Source organism: Leiobunum rupestre, chromosome 10 (assembly GCF_980474605.1).
Source record: "Leiobunum rupestre chromosome 10, qqLeiRupe1.1.hap1, whole genome shotgun sequence".
Lineage (NCBI taxonomy): Eukaryota > Metazoa > Arthropoda > Arachnida > Opiliones > Sclerosomatidae > Leiobunum > Leiobunum rupestre.
In genome coordinates this window covers 5,479,788-5,491,924 of record NC_143393.1, presented here as the reverse complement: position 1 = coordinate 5,491,924, position 12,137 = coordinate 5,479,788, and the positions used below count along the sequence as shown (strand labels likewise).

The 12,137-nt window shown below is 34.3% G+C and overlaps 1 protein-coding gene across 1 annotated transcript; it reads right to left on the bottom strand.

Annotated features, from left to right (window-relative positions):
- Positions 1-1,145: 1,145 nt before the first annotated feature.
- Positions 1,146-1,730, bottom strand: LOC149923404 (uncharacterized). Its single transcript, XM_090161619.1, has one exon. It carries the CDS (start codon positions 1,728-1,730, stop codon positions 1,146-1,148), a length of 585 nt encoding a protein of 194 aa, XP_090017745.1.
- Between the last annotated feature and the right edge of the window lie 10,407 nt (positions 1,731-12,137).

The window sequence follows — 12,137 nt, the reverse complement described above, 5'->3', positions numbered from 1 at the left end:
AAGCGTGCCATTCGAATCCAGTTTAGCCGTCATTATCTTTGATATCACATATATGCTACCCTGCTAGCCATTTATTCGAAACTCGGGCTACAAAATGGGGTATTACCAAAGACAGTACAATGGCAAAAATTTATTTCAATGAGTTGGGGAAAAACCACCAAAATTTCAAGTTTGAAAAGGCTGGTTTGTTTTTAAACCCATCTTTTCCTCATCTTGGCGCATCACCGGATGGACTTGTAGATTGCTCTTGTTGTGGAAAAGGAGTTGTCGAAATTAAATGTCCCTTCAATTTAAAAGATAAAACTTCAAGAACAATTGATTCGAAAACTGCGTGGAAAACATTGGAAACTCTTTTCAATTTAAAAGAGATCACGCATATTATTATCAAATCCAGGTTCAAATGTTCTTGACAGAAAGGAGTTATTGCGATTTTTGTGTTTGGACCCCGATTGACCATTTTATAGAAAGAATATACGCTGACCAAAAATTCTGGGATGAAGCATTAGAGAAGTCTAAAGTTTTTTTTAAATGGCAATTCTTCCGGAACTTTGTGGCAAATATTTCTCGACTTCAAACTCCCATAGCCCACAACTATCATCAAAGAGATCACCATCATCACCTGCAAAGCAGCAACCTAAGAAGGTAGGACCAGAACCCAAGACATTACCCCAAATAACTCCAACATTGTCTTTCAACATTCCATCAATGTTGGAGAGAGTACCATTATCACCTTTAAAGCAGCAACGCAATGAAACAGGAGACAATCAAACATTGCCTTTCCACATTCCTTCAACCACAAAGAGACCAATAACACCACCTCTGAAACAAGGATCAAGAATACCTAACACGGGACCTCAAACAACTTTAACATTTTTGTCGCCAAATAAAACAATTAACAACCCAAAACTATGGTGCTATTGTAAACAGGAAGAAGGTGATGAACTTATGATAGGCTGTGATCGAGATGACTGTAAAATTCAATGGTTCCATGCATCGTGCTTAAAAATTGATGTGATAAAGCGTGGAAAATGGTTGTGTCCCGATTGTGCAAAACAAAACAAATTAGATAGATTCAAAAAAATGTCGCTTAAGAAATTAAAATAAAAAAAAATTTAATCTTGCTTTTTTATTGACTCAATTTAAATTCAATCCATTGGGACGACAGAAGGGCAGAGATTTGTTAATGCACAAGCAACAATGGCTATTTTATCTATGGTAGAAACTTCTTCGTCGATGACGCTGTCCAATAATTCAATGGGTATTTTTGAGTGTAAAATTGCATACTTCTGCCTAAGGCAACCAATTACCCTCTCAACGTGAATCCTTACATTGGCTAATTTTCTAGTAGCTTCAATGGCGAAAGGATCTAACTGAGCTGCGTTCTTAGTAAAAGCTGGGATTTTAATGGATGCGCAATAGAAACCTACTTCTTCTCCGATATCAAAGCCTCTGTCAGCTAAAATTAAGTCGCCGGGTACAAGTTTATCTAGTATTCCTGAGTTTATTGTAAGCATTTGGTCGCTTACACGTCCACCCCACCCCTTTGAAATAAAACTTACAGTCCCTTGTGGCGTAATTCCAATGAAAAATTTCACTGTGTTGTTATGTTTGTAATTTGACCAAGTTTCCACACGACTTAAGACACTTGATGGTTTCTCGGTGAATACTTTGAAGCAATCTATTATTACTGCAACTTGGTTTCCAAAATGTTCTCTAAAGCAACGAGGCATTGTGGCTTGCAAGTTTTTTCTTTCTGGCCAATGTATACACCGTGATAGACGTGTATACAGCGCATTTAGACAGTTATAAAATAATCCAATTGGTTTCCAAAGCAATGTTTGGTATCCAATCTGGGTTTTTATCTTCGAATAATCGTGAAGGACTTCCTTAAAAGACAGTAAAGCTTATCAATTGGGAGAAAAATACTTCATTGTATAAGATTAACTTGCCAGATATAAAATGGCTTGAGCATACTCTTTGTTTTTTTTACAACGCTTGGACTAAGGCTTAATATATTTAACCATTGTCTACGTCTTTCAATGGACAAAAGTTTAGTTTTCTGGCATTGATACGTTATTTCCGCCGGTATATTGAAAAATCTAAGGTGAGGGTGGTTTTTGCTGCTCTTATTCAGACAGGTAATTTTTCTTGCCTTTATTTCTTCCAGAGAATTCTACAGGTTATTAAGATTATATGAATAGTAATATTTTAACTATTTCTTTAGTAGCCACAAATTTATATCCAGAAGTTTGATTTTAAAAGTTGATATTTATATACGTATTTACTTACAACAAGCACTTTAGGCCTTCCGACGTAAGATACATTACTTAAATTTGAAGCATTGTGAAGTATAGAACTCATATTTTTCAAAACAAACTCTTCATTAAACAATACACCTAAGAAAATAAGAGAAAATATTTGTTAAGTTGATATTTAATTATCATTATAATTTTTTCGCCTTTATCTTACTTTTTCTGTTGGGCTTTAGTTATTTTCTTAACTTTTATTTTACAATAAGTGTGATCCATAGCTTATGCATAGAAATGGCCCGTGGCACAATGAGACGTGACTAGAAGATTCAAATCTACCACGTAAATTTCGTAACGGTTTTTATTTTTTCTAAAGTATTCTTATTCTTAATAGAGGGCGCGATCTACCGATCGAGTGAAAAAAGTCTACCACATCTATCCCCTTTTTATTCAATACCCCCCTCCCGGCAGCGGCGAGTTGTTACTGCGGTGTGGGATTTAACGCAGCGTCGGAATTCCCCTCCCTACTATTCCTTCATGATCGGACAAAAGTATACAATTAATGTTCATAGTAATATCCGTCATAAGTTAATGATACCTCTAAGTAGACAAATAAGCCCTTTCAAGGTGGAATCCTTGTCCAGCAAATGTGATGTCAAATCTTGTCTCTCCGATTCCCGCGAAAATGAAAGTTTTGAAAAATATCTTGGACCCAGCGCCGCTGTGCGGTCGAGAATGAAACTATAGACTCTTAAACCCGCCTCCCCAATCGACCGCCATTACCTTACAATCTACGGGGAGGGTGATGAAAAAACCGGTTTTGGGGGGAAGAAATTTCTGTGGTAGAGGGCTTGCTCGATGGTTATCTGTACGATGATGGCGGCGCCCAGTAAACGTTTCTAAAAAGAGTGTAGCAAAAAAACGTTCTTTGTCCTCTGCGGGGGGAACGAATTTTCTAAGGGAATACCGAAATTTATCTCTTTTGGGGAAGTTCAAGCTAGCCTTGCACCAAACGGGATTAAAGAAACGTCAGCTTCGGCAGTTCCAAGTCTATGTTAAGGCTACTTTGATACGCAGTACGGAGAGACATAGGTCAATTTGGACAAGCATATCCGCCATTTGTCTACTTAGAGGTATCATTAACTTATGTATCCGTATATAGATAATAAACGGTTTTCGTAACTGACTTATAGAAAACATGATGAGATGGACACTTCAGAGACTATGCAGATTGACAGTATTGGTAACATACTAGAAATATTACATCTTCCATCAACATCTGCCTTACAAGATGAGCACTTTTATGGTCTTGAATTGAAGTAACAGATGATGATCACACGGAGGTAACTATTTGCCTTAATAATTTTTTGTTCTTGGGATTCATGTTATTTAAAATTTATAGTCTGCTAAATTCGAATTGACCAAATTGGATTTCAATGAAGATGACCCTTCATGTAAAGTTCAAGACTCGGTTCTAGATCCAATGCATGAAAGCAGATGAAGTAGATAAATTACTGCAAAAAATAAACACCCATCGTGATCATGTAAATAGAACTGTATCTATCTAGTTACCTGCAGAAGTTCATTTAGTAACCTGCAAGTTATAGATTTCAAAGACATATTCCAGGCATTTCAGTAACATTGATTCTTCTTCAGTCGCTGAAGAAATGGCAACTGATGTGGTAAGAAATAAAGGAAGAGCGTAAAATTATAAATTTGAAATCATGTCAAGCAACTTTCCATTGGGTTGCGCTTCAAAATGCCATAGACTGAGAAAAAGAAAGTTAAATATCTACAAAAACCACTTCCGCTCGTGAAACACGAAAAGAAACGCAGATATTTGAAGCTTTCATCTTTAAAACATGCACTTCATCAATTGAAGAAGCAAAATCGTCTACTAGAAGAAAATGTTCTGAATATTAAAGATGAATTGGGTCCAGCTTCAACTGAATTGTTTTAATATTTGAGAAAAACTGGATTGAAAAATACAAATAAGCTACAATTCGTAGCTTTGTTATGGCAGTCCATTTTAATTCTCCAAAGGCGTTTGAATTTTAAGGAGGCATCTTTGCTTACCACATCCAAACACACAACGAGAATGGACAAAAAAAATGATGGTCAGCCTGGCGTCAGTGCTGAAAGGTTACCAAATCAGAACATCCAATATTAATAACGTTATTTTGGGATTAAATGTCAATTAAGAAGCATACTGAATGGACTGGCAAGGAGTTTCTGGCTACGTAAGGTTAGGACTCGACCATGATACACGAGATACAGATGAAATTGCGACGTCAGCCCTATAGTGTTCATAGCTGTAGCCATTAATGGACACTGGAAAGTCCTAGTTAGGTATTTCGTGGTTCATGGCAGCCCCAGCTATCTACTGAAAAATTTGTTAAGAGAGTGCCTGTTTAAATTACTTAAAACGGGTGCCAAATGTATTGATCCTGTGTGCGATGGACTTTGAACCAACATTACCATGGCTCAATCACTTGGTATTGTTATAACACAATAATTTATTCCCATGCAGATACAAAAGTTAAACCAATTTGTTCAGTGATGAAAATTGCTTACAATTTCTTTTTGCGGATCCAATTGCAAGCGTTTACTTTGTTCTTGACGCATGCCATATGCTAAATCTCTTGAGAAATTTATGTGAGCATTACGGTTTTCACATTGACCAACGAACTGGTGAAGTAAGAGAAAATCAATGATAACTGGTAAATGTTCCTCAATTCCCACATATAACATTACCTGACTTATAGCGGTTTGAATGGGCATACATCGCCATTCTTCAAAACTACCAAGAATATGAAAGTTTAACATTGGTCAACAAACTGACAAAATTTCATGTAAATATAAAACCTAAAAAATGAAAGTAAACTTGGCAGCACAAACCGTTAGCCGTTCAGTGGCAAAGAGTTTCGAGTTTTTGAAGGAGGCTGGAGATCCGGGGTTCAAGGGAAAGTTGATATCATCTATTGATCGGTAAGTAATATTAATTCATAGCCAGCTGTGATTCACCCAAGATTAACCAATAAAGTATCTTTTATAGAATTATCACATCTTTCCCCATTTATTTGTGTAGATTATTTGATGTTCTAAATTCAAGGAACCCATGGGCTGAAGGTTTTTAAGGCACCAATTAGGAATTCAAACCTGGAACAAATCAAATGTGATATAATGAAGATGAAAGAGCTTTAAATTTATTCAATTTGACAGATATAGAAGGGACCTTAATTCTGAATAGCCCAAGGGAGACAGCCATTATGGGTTTCGCTGTGGCGATTTTCAGCGTTATGGATGTTGTTGAGAAATGCATTGTTCTTCAAAATGCACAATTGAAGTATAACCAAGTTTTTTATTAAAGCTATTTATATATTTAAATTATTAACTTTATTTAATTATTTTAACACCATTCGGCAGAGAGGAGGATGGAACAATAATCCTACGTCTAGACAGTTCACTGCTGCCTACCAAAACACTTGAGTAACTACAATTGAAACCTCAAAAAGAGGAAATGTCATTGCTTTGGACAATACTCATGTTCCAAATTTATGGGAGCTTTCAGTTCCGGGGCCAAAGCAATGCCAGTCATAATATGTTGCAAGAAACTCTCGCTGAACAGATTGATGATTCTATTAAATTCCTTACGAAAAAAAATCAGATTCTAACATCTTACGAGTTAATATAATTACAGGGGCGTAGGAACGTTTTTGAGTTTGGGGGGTATATTGTGAGCGAAGCAAGCGAGGCTCTCCACAATATATTATCAAAGTGGACAAATATTGGGAAATTTTACTTCAATTTGACCAAAAATCGAAAGTTGAATTTGAATTCGCTCTTACTCTGTTGTTAAATGTTTTAAACCACAAATTTATCTTTTTTATAATGGAGGTAAAAGAAATTCACCATATTTCAGGGGAGGGGGCAAACACACGTGTTGTCCCCTAGTAGAAAATTCAGGAATGGACATTGCCCCTTGTCCTTCTGGTTGCTACGCCGCTGCATAATTCGTTACATGGTTGGTTATGTTTAAATGAAACTGAAAAAAGATTTAAAATGTCAAACATGCTTAGTAGCTTTGGATGAAAGGCATTCACCATTAACCAACCATAACTACGCAAAGGACAAAACCAAACTTCTACTCCTTTCAAAGGTTAATGGTTGATTATGCCATCCATCGGCTAGCGTAGTCCAGATCTGCAGCTTGACAGAAAAATCCCCGAGGTATTTTGGGCCCATAAAAACCGTCGCTAAAAGCATTGGCTTGAAGATGGAAATTTTGGTGATGAGTCAGTTAGTTGCAAAAGATATTTTTCCCACTTTAACTGAATCGGTCATCGTTTAAGGATCTGGCAGGAACTAGGGGGCCCCTATCGATCGCGGGGCCCTGGGCACGTGCCCAGAGTGCCCAGTCGGAAAGATGGGTTGTCTCTATGCTGTGTAAGCACTAAATTCAGTAGTAGAATCCCATGGTTCTATAGATTTTTCGGTTTCGGCCACGGAATCAGTAGCATCAACATTTTATACGCAAGCCTTAACTCTATGTTGGGGATAATGGCCAATATAGTCAATGACGTCAATCACCACACTAAAATTTGTTTTGGCGTTCTACTAATTATTTCTAATTAACTACGAAACGGAAAGCAACGAAATATTATATTTGGGTATTTGTAGCGGTGCTGCGTTTATACCAAATATAATTAATAAAAATTGCAACTTATACTATGAGCTAATAGAGAAACCCAAAATTAATTTAATTCTGGAATGTCCTATCCGGACACGAAGGAATGATCCCACGCTACAACCCATGATAAATCCGGGTACACGTTTGGCTTTCACTATTGGGGCCAACGTTAAACTTAAAATCTTAATTTAAACTTTCTCTAGGGGTATGGTTAAATATTAGAAAGGTCAAAAGGTTGCCAATGAAAGTTTGATTTTATGACACTTGTAAAATGAACTACAAAACTAAGCTAAGACTACGGTGCACCTAGATTATTAACTACTTGTGCCTTACTACTAAAAACTAAAACGTATACATGTAACAAACCCGTTAAGCGGGTTGAACTAATTATTTATAACAAAACTACAACGCACTCTCGTTAGCCGAGATGCGCTGACTAAGAGTTCCGTTGGGAATATAGTTTCCTTTTGTTTGTCTTTAAACAATTATATACTCAAATTTTGAAGAATGCTGCTGTACACGAACCGGTTGAAGCCTCTATGATACTCTAGTTATCGTGCTGGGGCGTTGTGCTGCACCATGATAGCCGTTGGTGAAATGATGGCGGCGGAGACGACGGCTTTACTTGAGCGCTGGTAGAGTCTACTGCCTCTTTAAACTCCTCTAACCCCTCTTCCATTCGAGTTTCGTTTCATTCGTGGTTTTAACGAAAATAATTTACTTTTCTTCTCAATCCAAAATCACAATCGATCCCAATTATTATTTTTCAAAACACGAGCCCGTTTTTAAAAAGCGCGCGCCTCGATCGAGAAACTTCAAATCTCTGCGCGAGTCTATTTTTTAAACCTCGAACATCTTTCAAAAGTTTTCCATACATATATTACTAACAATTCTGTTGCTAAGGGAAAGAGAGCTTTAACATTTCCAAATGGTCGAACAATAGATAAATACAAATGAAACTGAAAACATTGGCAAACTTTTATTTACAGTAAAATTAAATTAACGAGGGTGGGCTAAGGGAGATAAAATGGAATTCGTGAAAGGCAAAACTAGATGGAAATATGCCACGGCCGAGCGGGAATCGGCACTTCCTGGCTAGACAAGCACCAATTTCCCAGAACTACGGCTTCTAAGCGACGAGCACCCAGAAACAGAAGTTCGATACGACCGCGGGATTCTGGATGGAAATCTTTGGACTTACGAATGTCCAGAATTCCACGTTACATATTTTAAACGTAAGCGCTTCATTTAATAATAAAATTATTGAAACTTACTCTTTGATATTAAAATAAAAAATTTACGTTAAATTTATATAATACTGAGTAAATTTGGGTTTAGAAAACGGAAACAACATGCACAATACTTTAAATATGCAAATTAAATTATTTTTAAATAGTAAATAGGCATTTTTTTTAAAATTGAAAACGTTTAATAGTGCAAAATATCATATCTTGTATTATTAACATATACAGGGTGTCTTAATTTGATCGGCCCAGGCGTTTTTCTCAAAAAATATAATTGCTAGAAGTGTGAAATTATCGGGATAAACTCTCTCCTTTGCTTTTGGAATTTTCAGAAAAATCGTGAAATTTTTCACCGTTTTGAAATTTTTATTTTTTTGAACGATAGGTGGTAGACGAAAATTTTCAATCAACAAGTTGTAGAGCGTACTCGAAAATCTTTAATGAAATTGATTTGGTCAAAAACGGACAATGTTTCATTGAAATAATACGTCATGAAAAAAAAAACAAGTTGGTACTACCGAAAAAGGTTTACGTCTCATGAAAAAGAAACCTATCTAATTTGAAATGATCGTATGTTTGTAAAGATAAAAAAGGACTGTTTTTTAAGCCAAATCATTTTAAATAATTTGTTAGAGAAAATACAATTTACAGAATTCACGCGTCTTATTTTAAATGAAGTTCAATAATTCCACCGTCCGCTGCAATACAAATCCGTCGCGATGAAGAATATTTTGAAACGAAGCACGGACCATCTTGGGAGTTACGAGTTGGAACGCTGCAATGATTCTCTGCCGTAGATCTTCTTCGTTAGTGACATGCGTTTTATACACTTACTCCTTGACGAATCCCCACAGGAAAAAGTACACCGTCATGCTGGAACCAAAGGCGGGGGACGTCAGTAGTAGTAAACTAAATATGAACGCTTTTATTTCCAAGATGGCCGCCAAGATGGCTGCCAAAAATAACCCCCCCAAAACAACCCCCAAAAATTTTCCAAAAACCAATTTTTGTCCTTGGAAAAATCGAAAAACATATTTTTGTTTTCAATCTCAAATTTCACCTTGAAGATGGTCTTTGACCTCGACGCCTGACCCCTGACCACCACCCCTAAGCCTCGGTCTATCACCCCAACAAGGGCCGCCAAAACACCCCCAAAAATATTTTCAAAAACAAAAATTTTTGTCCTTGGAAAAAGTCAAAAAAATATTTTAATTTAAATCTCAAATTTCACCTTGAAGATGATCTTTGACCTCGACGCTCGAGCACTGACAACAACCACTAAGCCTCGGTCTATAACCCCAACAAGTTTGGTCACGATCGAACAAGGTCGGACCGAGATATCGGAGGTAATATGTGACCCCCCTAATTACGTTAACTTATTTACTTTTGGTGTCACTTTTTTCGTTTTTTCGTTTTTTCGCCGTTTAAAATGCTAATTAGTTATTTGCGAGATGGGGAAACGAATTCGCGACCTTCGCTTTATATCCTTGACAACTTTTGGCCCCACCCAAAATATTTTAAATAACTAAACTAATATAAATGAGTTTTTCATTTTTTCGCAAATATTTTATTATTTTAAAAACAATGATAGTTTAAGTAATCAAAAACACAATTAGTTATTATAATATTTAATAACTATGATATTTCAATATATTTTTTTAAACACTTAACAACATATGAAACACTACAAATAAAACTAAAATCTAACAAATTAAATTAATAAATAATAAAGAATTAAAAAAAGGATATATAAATAATTTGAAGGCTGAAAAATATTAAAAAAAAACAACGTTAAAAATATTTTAAGTGTATAATAAAAAATAATTATAATTACATCAATTCGTAGAAGGTATTTTTCCTCTTCGGTACAAAATGACATGTCGGGTTGGAAATTCGGGCTAGAATTTATAACTATAAATAAATTAATCTATTAAAAATGAATATATCTAAAAAATATTTACCACAAGAATTCTTTTTGTTGCTCTAACATCGAACGAATAAAAACACTGGTTTTGGTCTTAATCACTTCGGAAGTATATAGTTCGAGACTGTCTGAATTAAAACAGATCGAACGGTATGTTGTACAGTGCCAACATGTTGAATTTGATCTAACACACGAAGTTCAGACTTAAACTTTTTAAATTCTTGTGATTCCACCACGAAATTTGACGGAGTATTACAAAGATTATACATTCTTACTACTCGAAAAGAGAGAATTTTTAAAGATCGTGGTAAAGAAAGTACAGGCTTTAGATGTAATTCACCAGACATCTTGATTCTAGATTTCTTTTGGTAAAATCCTTTACATTGAGATTTTATAGTTTAAGCCCGACCCTTATTTTAAAAATTTAAAAATATTGTATTTGGGAATAATTATTAATTTTTTAATACAACTAAGGTTAACTAATTATCCTTATCCTTCTTAAACAAGTTTTTATAAATTAATAAAAACAATTATATTCAATTTTTAAAAACAACCTAGTACAAAATGTACTTATACAATTTTCAGTTAATATACTAATCAATTACCAAAAAAAAACATAAAACATTAAAGTTTAACCGATATTAGTATAAAAAAGTACATAGAGGACATGAAAAAAATCAAAAAGAATAATAAATAATCAATGGGTTGTTTGATATAGGCGATAGATTGTATCCCAGATGAAGGGTATATAGCGCAAGAGATGAAAAAGCAAAGAGATTAATAATAATAATAATAATATAAAAACATCAAATCTAGTACAAAGCGTACTAATAAAATTTCAGTTAATAAAATCTAATACTATAAATTAAATTAATAAAGCTAGTTAAAAAAGAAAAAATAGAGTATGAACCATTAAAAAGAACCTCCACCTCGTAAATTAAATTAATAAAGCTAGTTATTTTTGAAAACATATTTGAAAAACACTTAAAATAAAAAATATAAAACATTTCAAAAATTATCACTTTCACCAAAATAAAAACAATTAAAAAATAAAAAAACACAAATAAAGTCTTTAAATAAAATAGTCTTATGAACAATTCTAGAATTTTATAAGATTTGAGTCCTATTTCAAAAAATAAATAGTTTGTTTTTTAAAAAAATAAATAAAATATTGTAAATACCTTGAGTCGTAGTTGAAAAAGTTGCCGACGATCATTTAAATTTTGAGCTGTTCGAAATAATTTGCAACTAAATAAAAATATTTATTTTAATTATTGTAATTATTTTTTTAAAATTAGTATTCCTTACTCTAAAGTTGTAACTATTTTAACTTCCTGTCTATCCAAATCATTAATAAAAAATAAAACTATCATTCCCATCTCCAAACGGATGGTATATCTCGTTAGGCGAAAGTCAGTTGTAATTGATAATTGTTTTTTTCGAAAAAAGGAAACTTGTTGTAATTGAAACAGTAACAAAAGGTCACGTTGAAGGCTCCTACGATTTTTGTGTTGGTGAAACCATGGGATCTTATTTAAATTTTGATATAGGCGCATATGTTTTCCAATTAAGCGTAAAATTTCGTAAGAAAACCAGCCTTCAAGAGTGGATTGAGTGTGGAACAATAAGCCGTCAAACTCAAAAGCCTCGTGGGGACAGACAAAATTAATAGAATGAACGTCAAATAGACAAGAATTGTTATTGATTCTTCTAGAAAAAACCGAAGCGAAAACGGATGGAGATAATTTAAAAGATTTTTTTATAAAGGGGCACGCAAAAATTATTTTTTTAAAAGGTTCTACTAATGCTTGACACTCAAGAAAGACAGTTCTCATACAGTAATTTTCAACTCTAATTGAAATATCGTTAATTTTAAAAAGATTATAATTCCTAACTTTGCGTAATGCTAGATATTTAAGTGAAAAAGGGTTAATAGCGAGAGGATGAGAAATCTTACCGGAAACAGTCAAAACTTCGCGAGAGCCCATGATTTATAAAACGAATACGTTGAAAGACAGTCTTTTTATAAG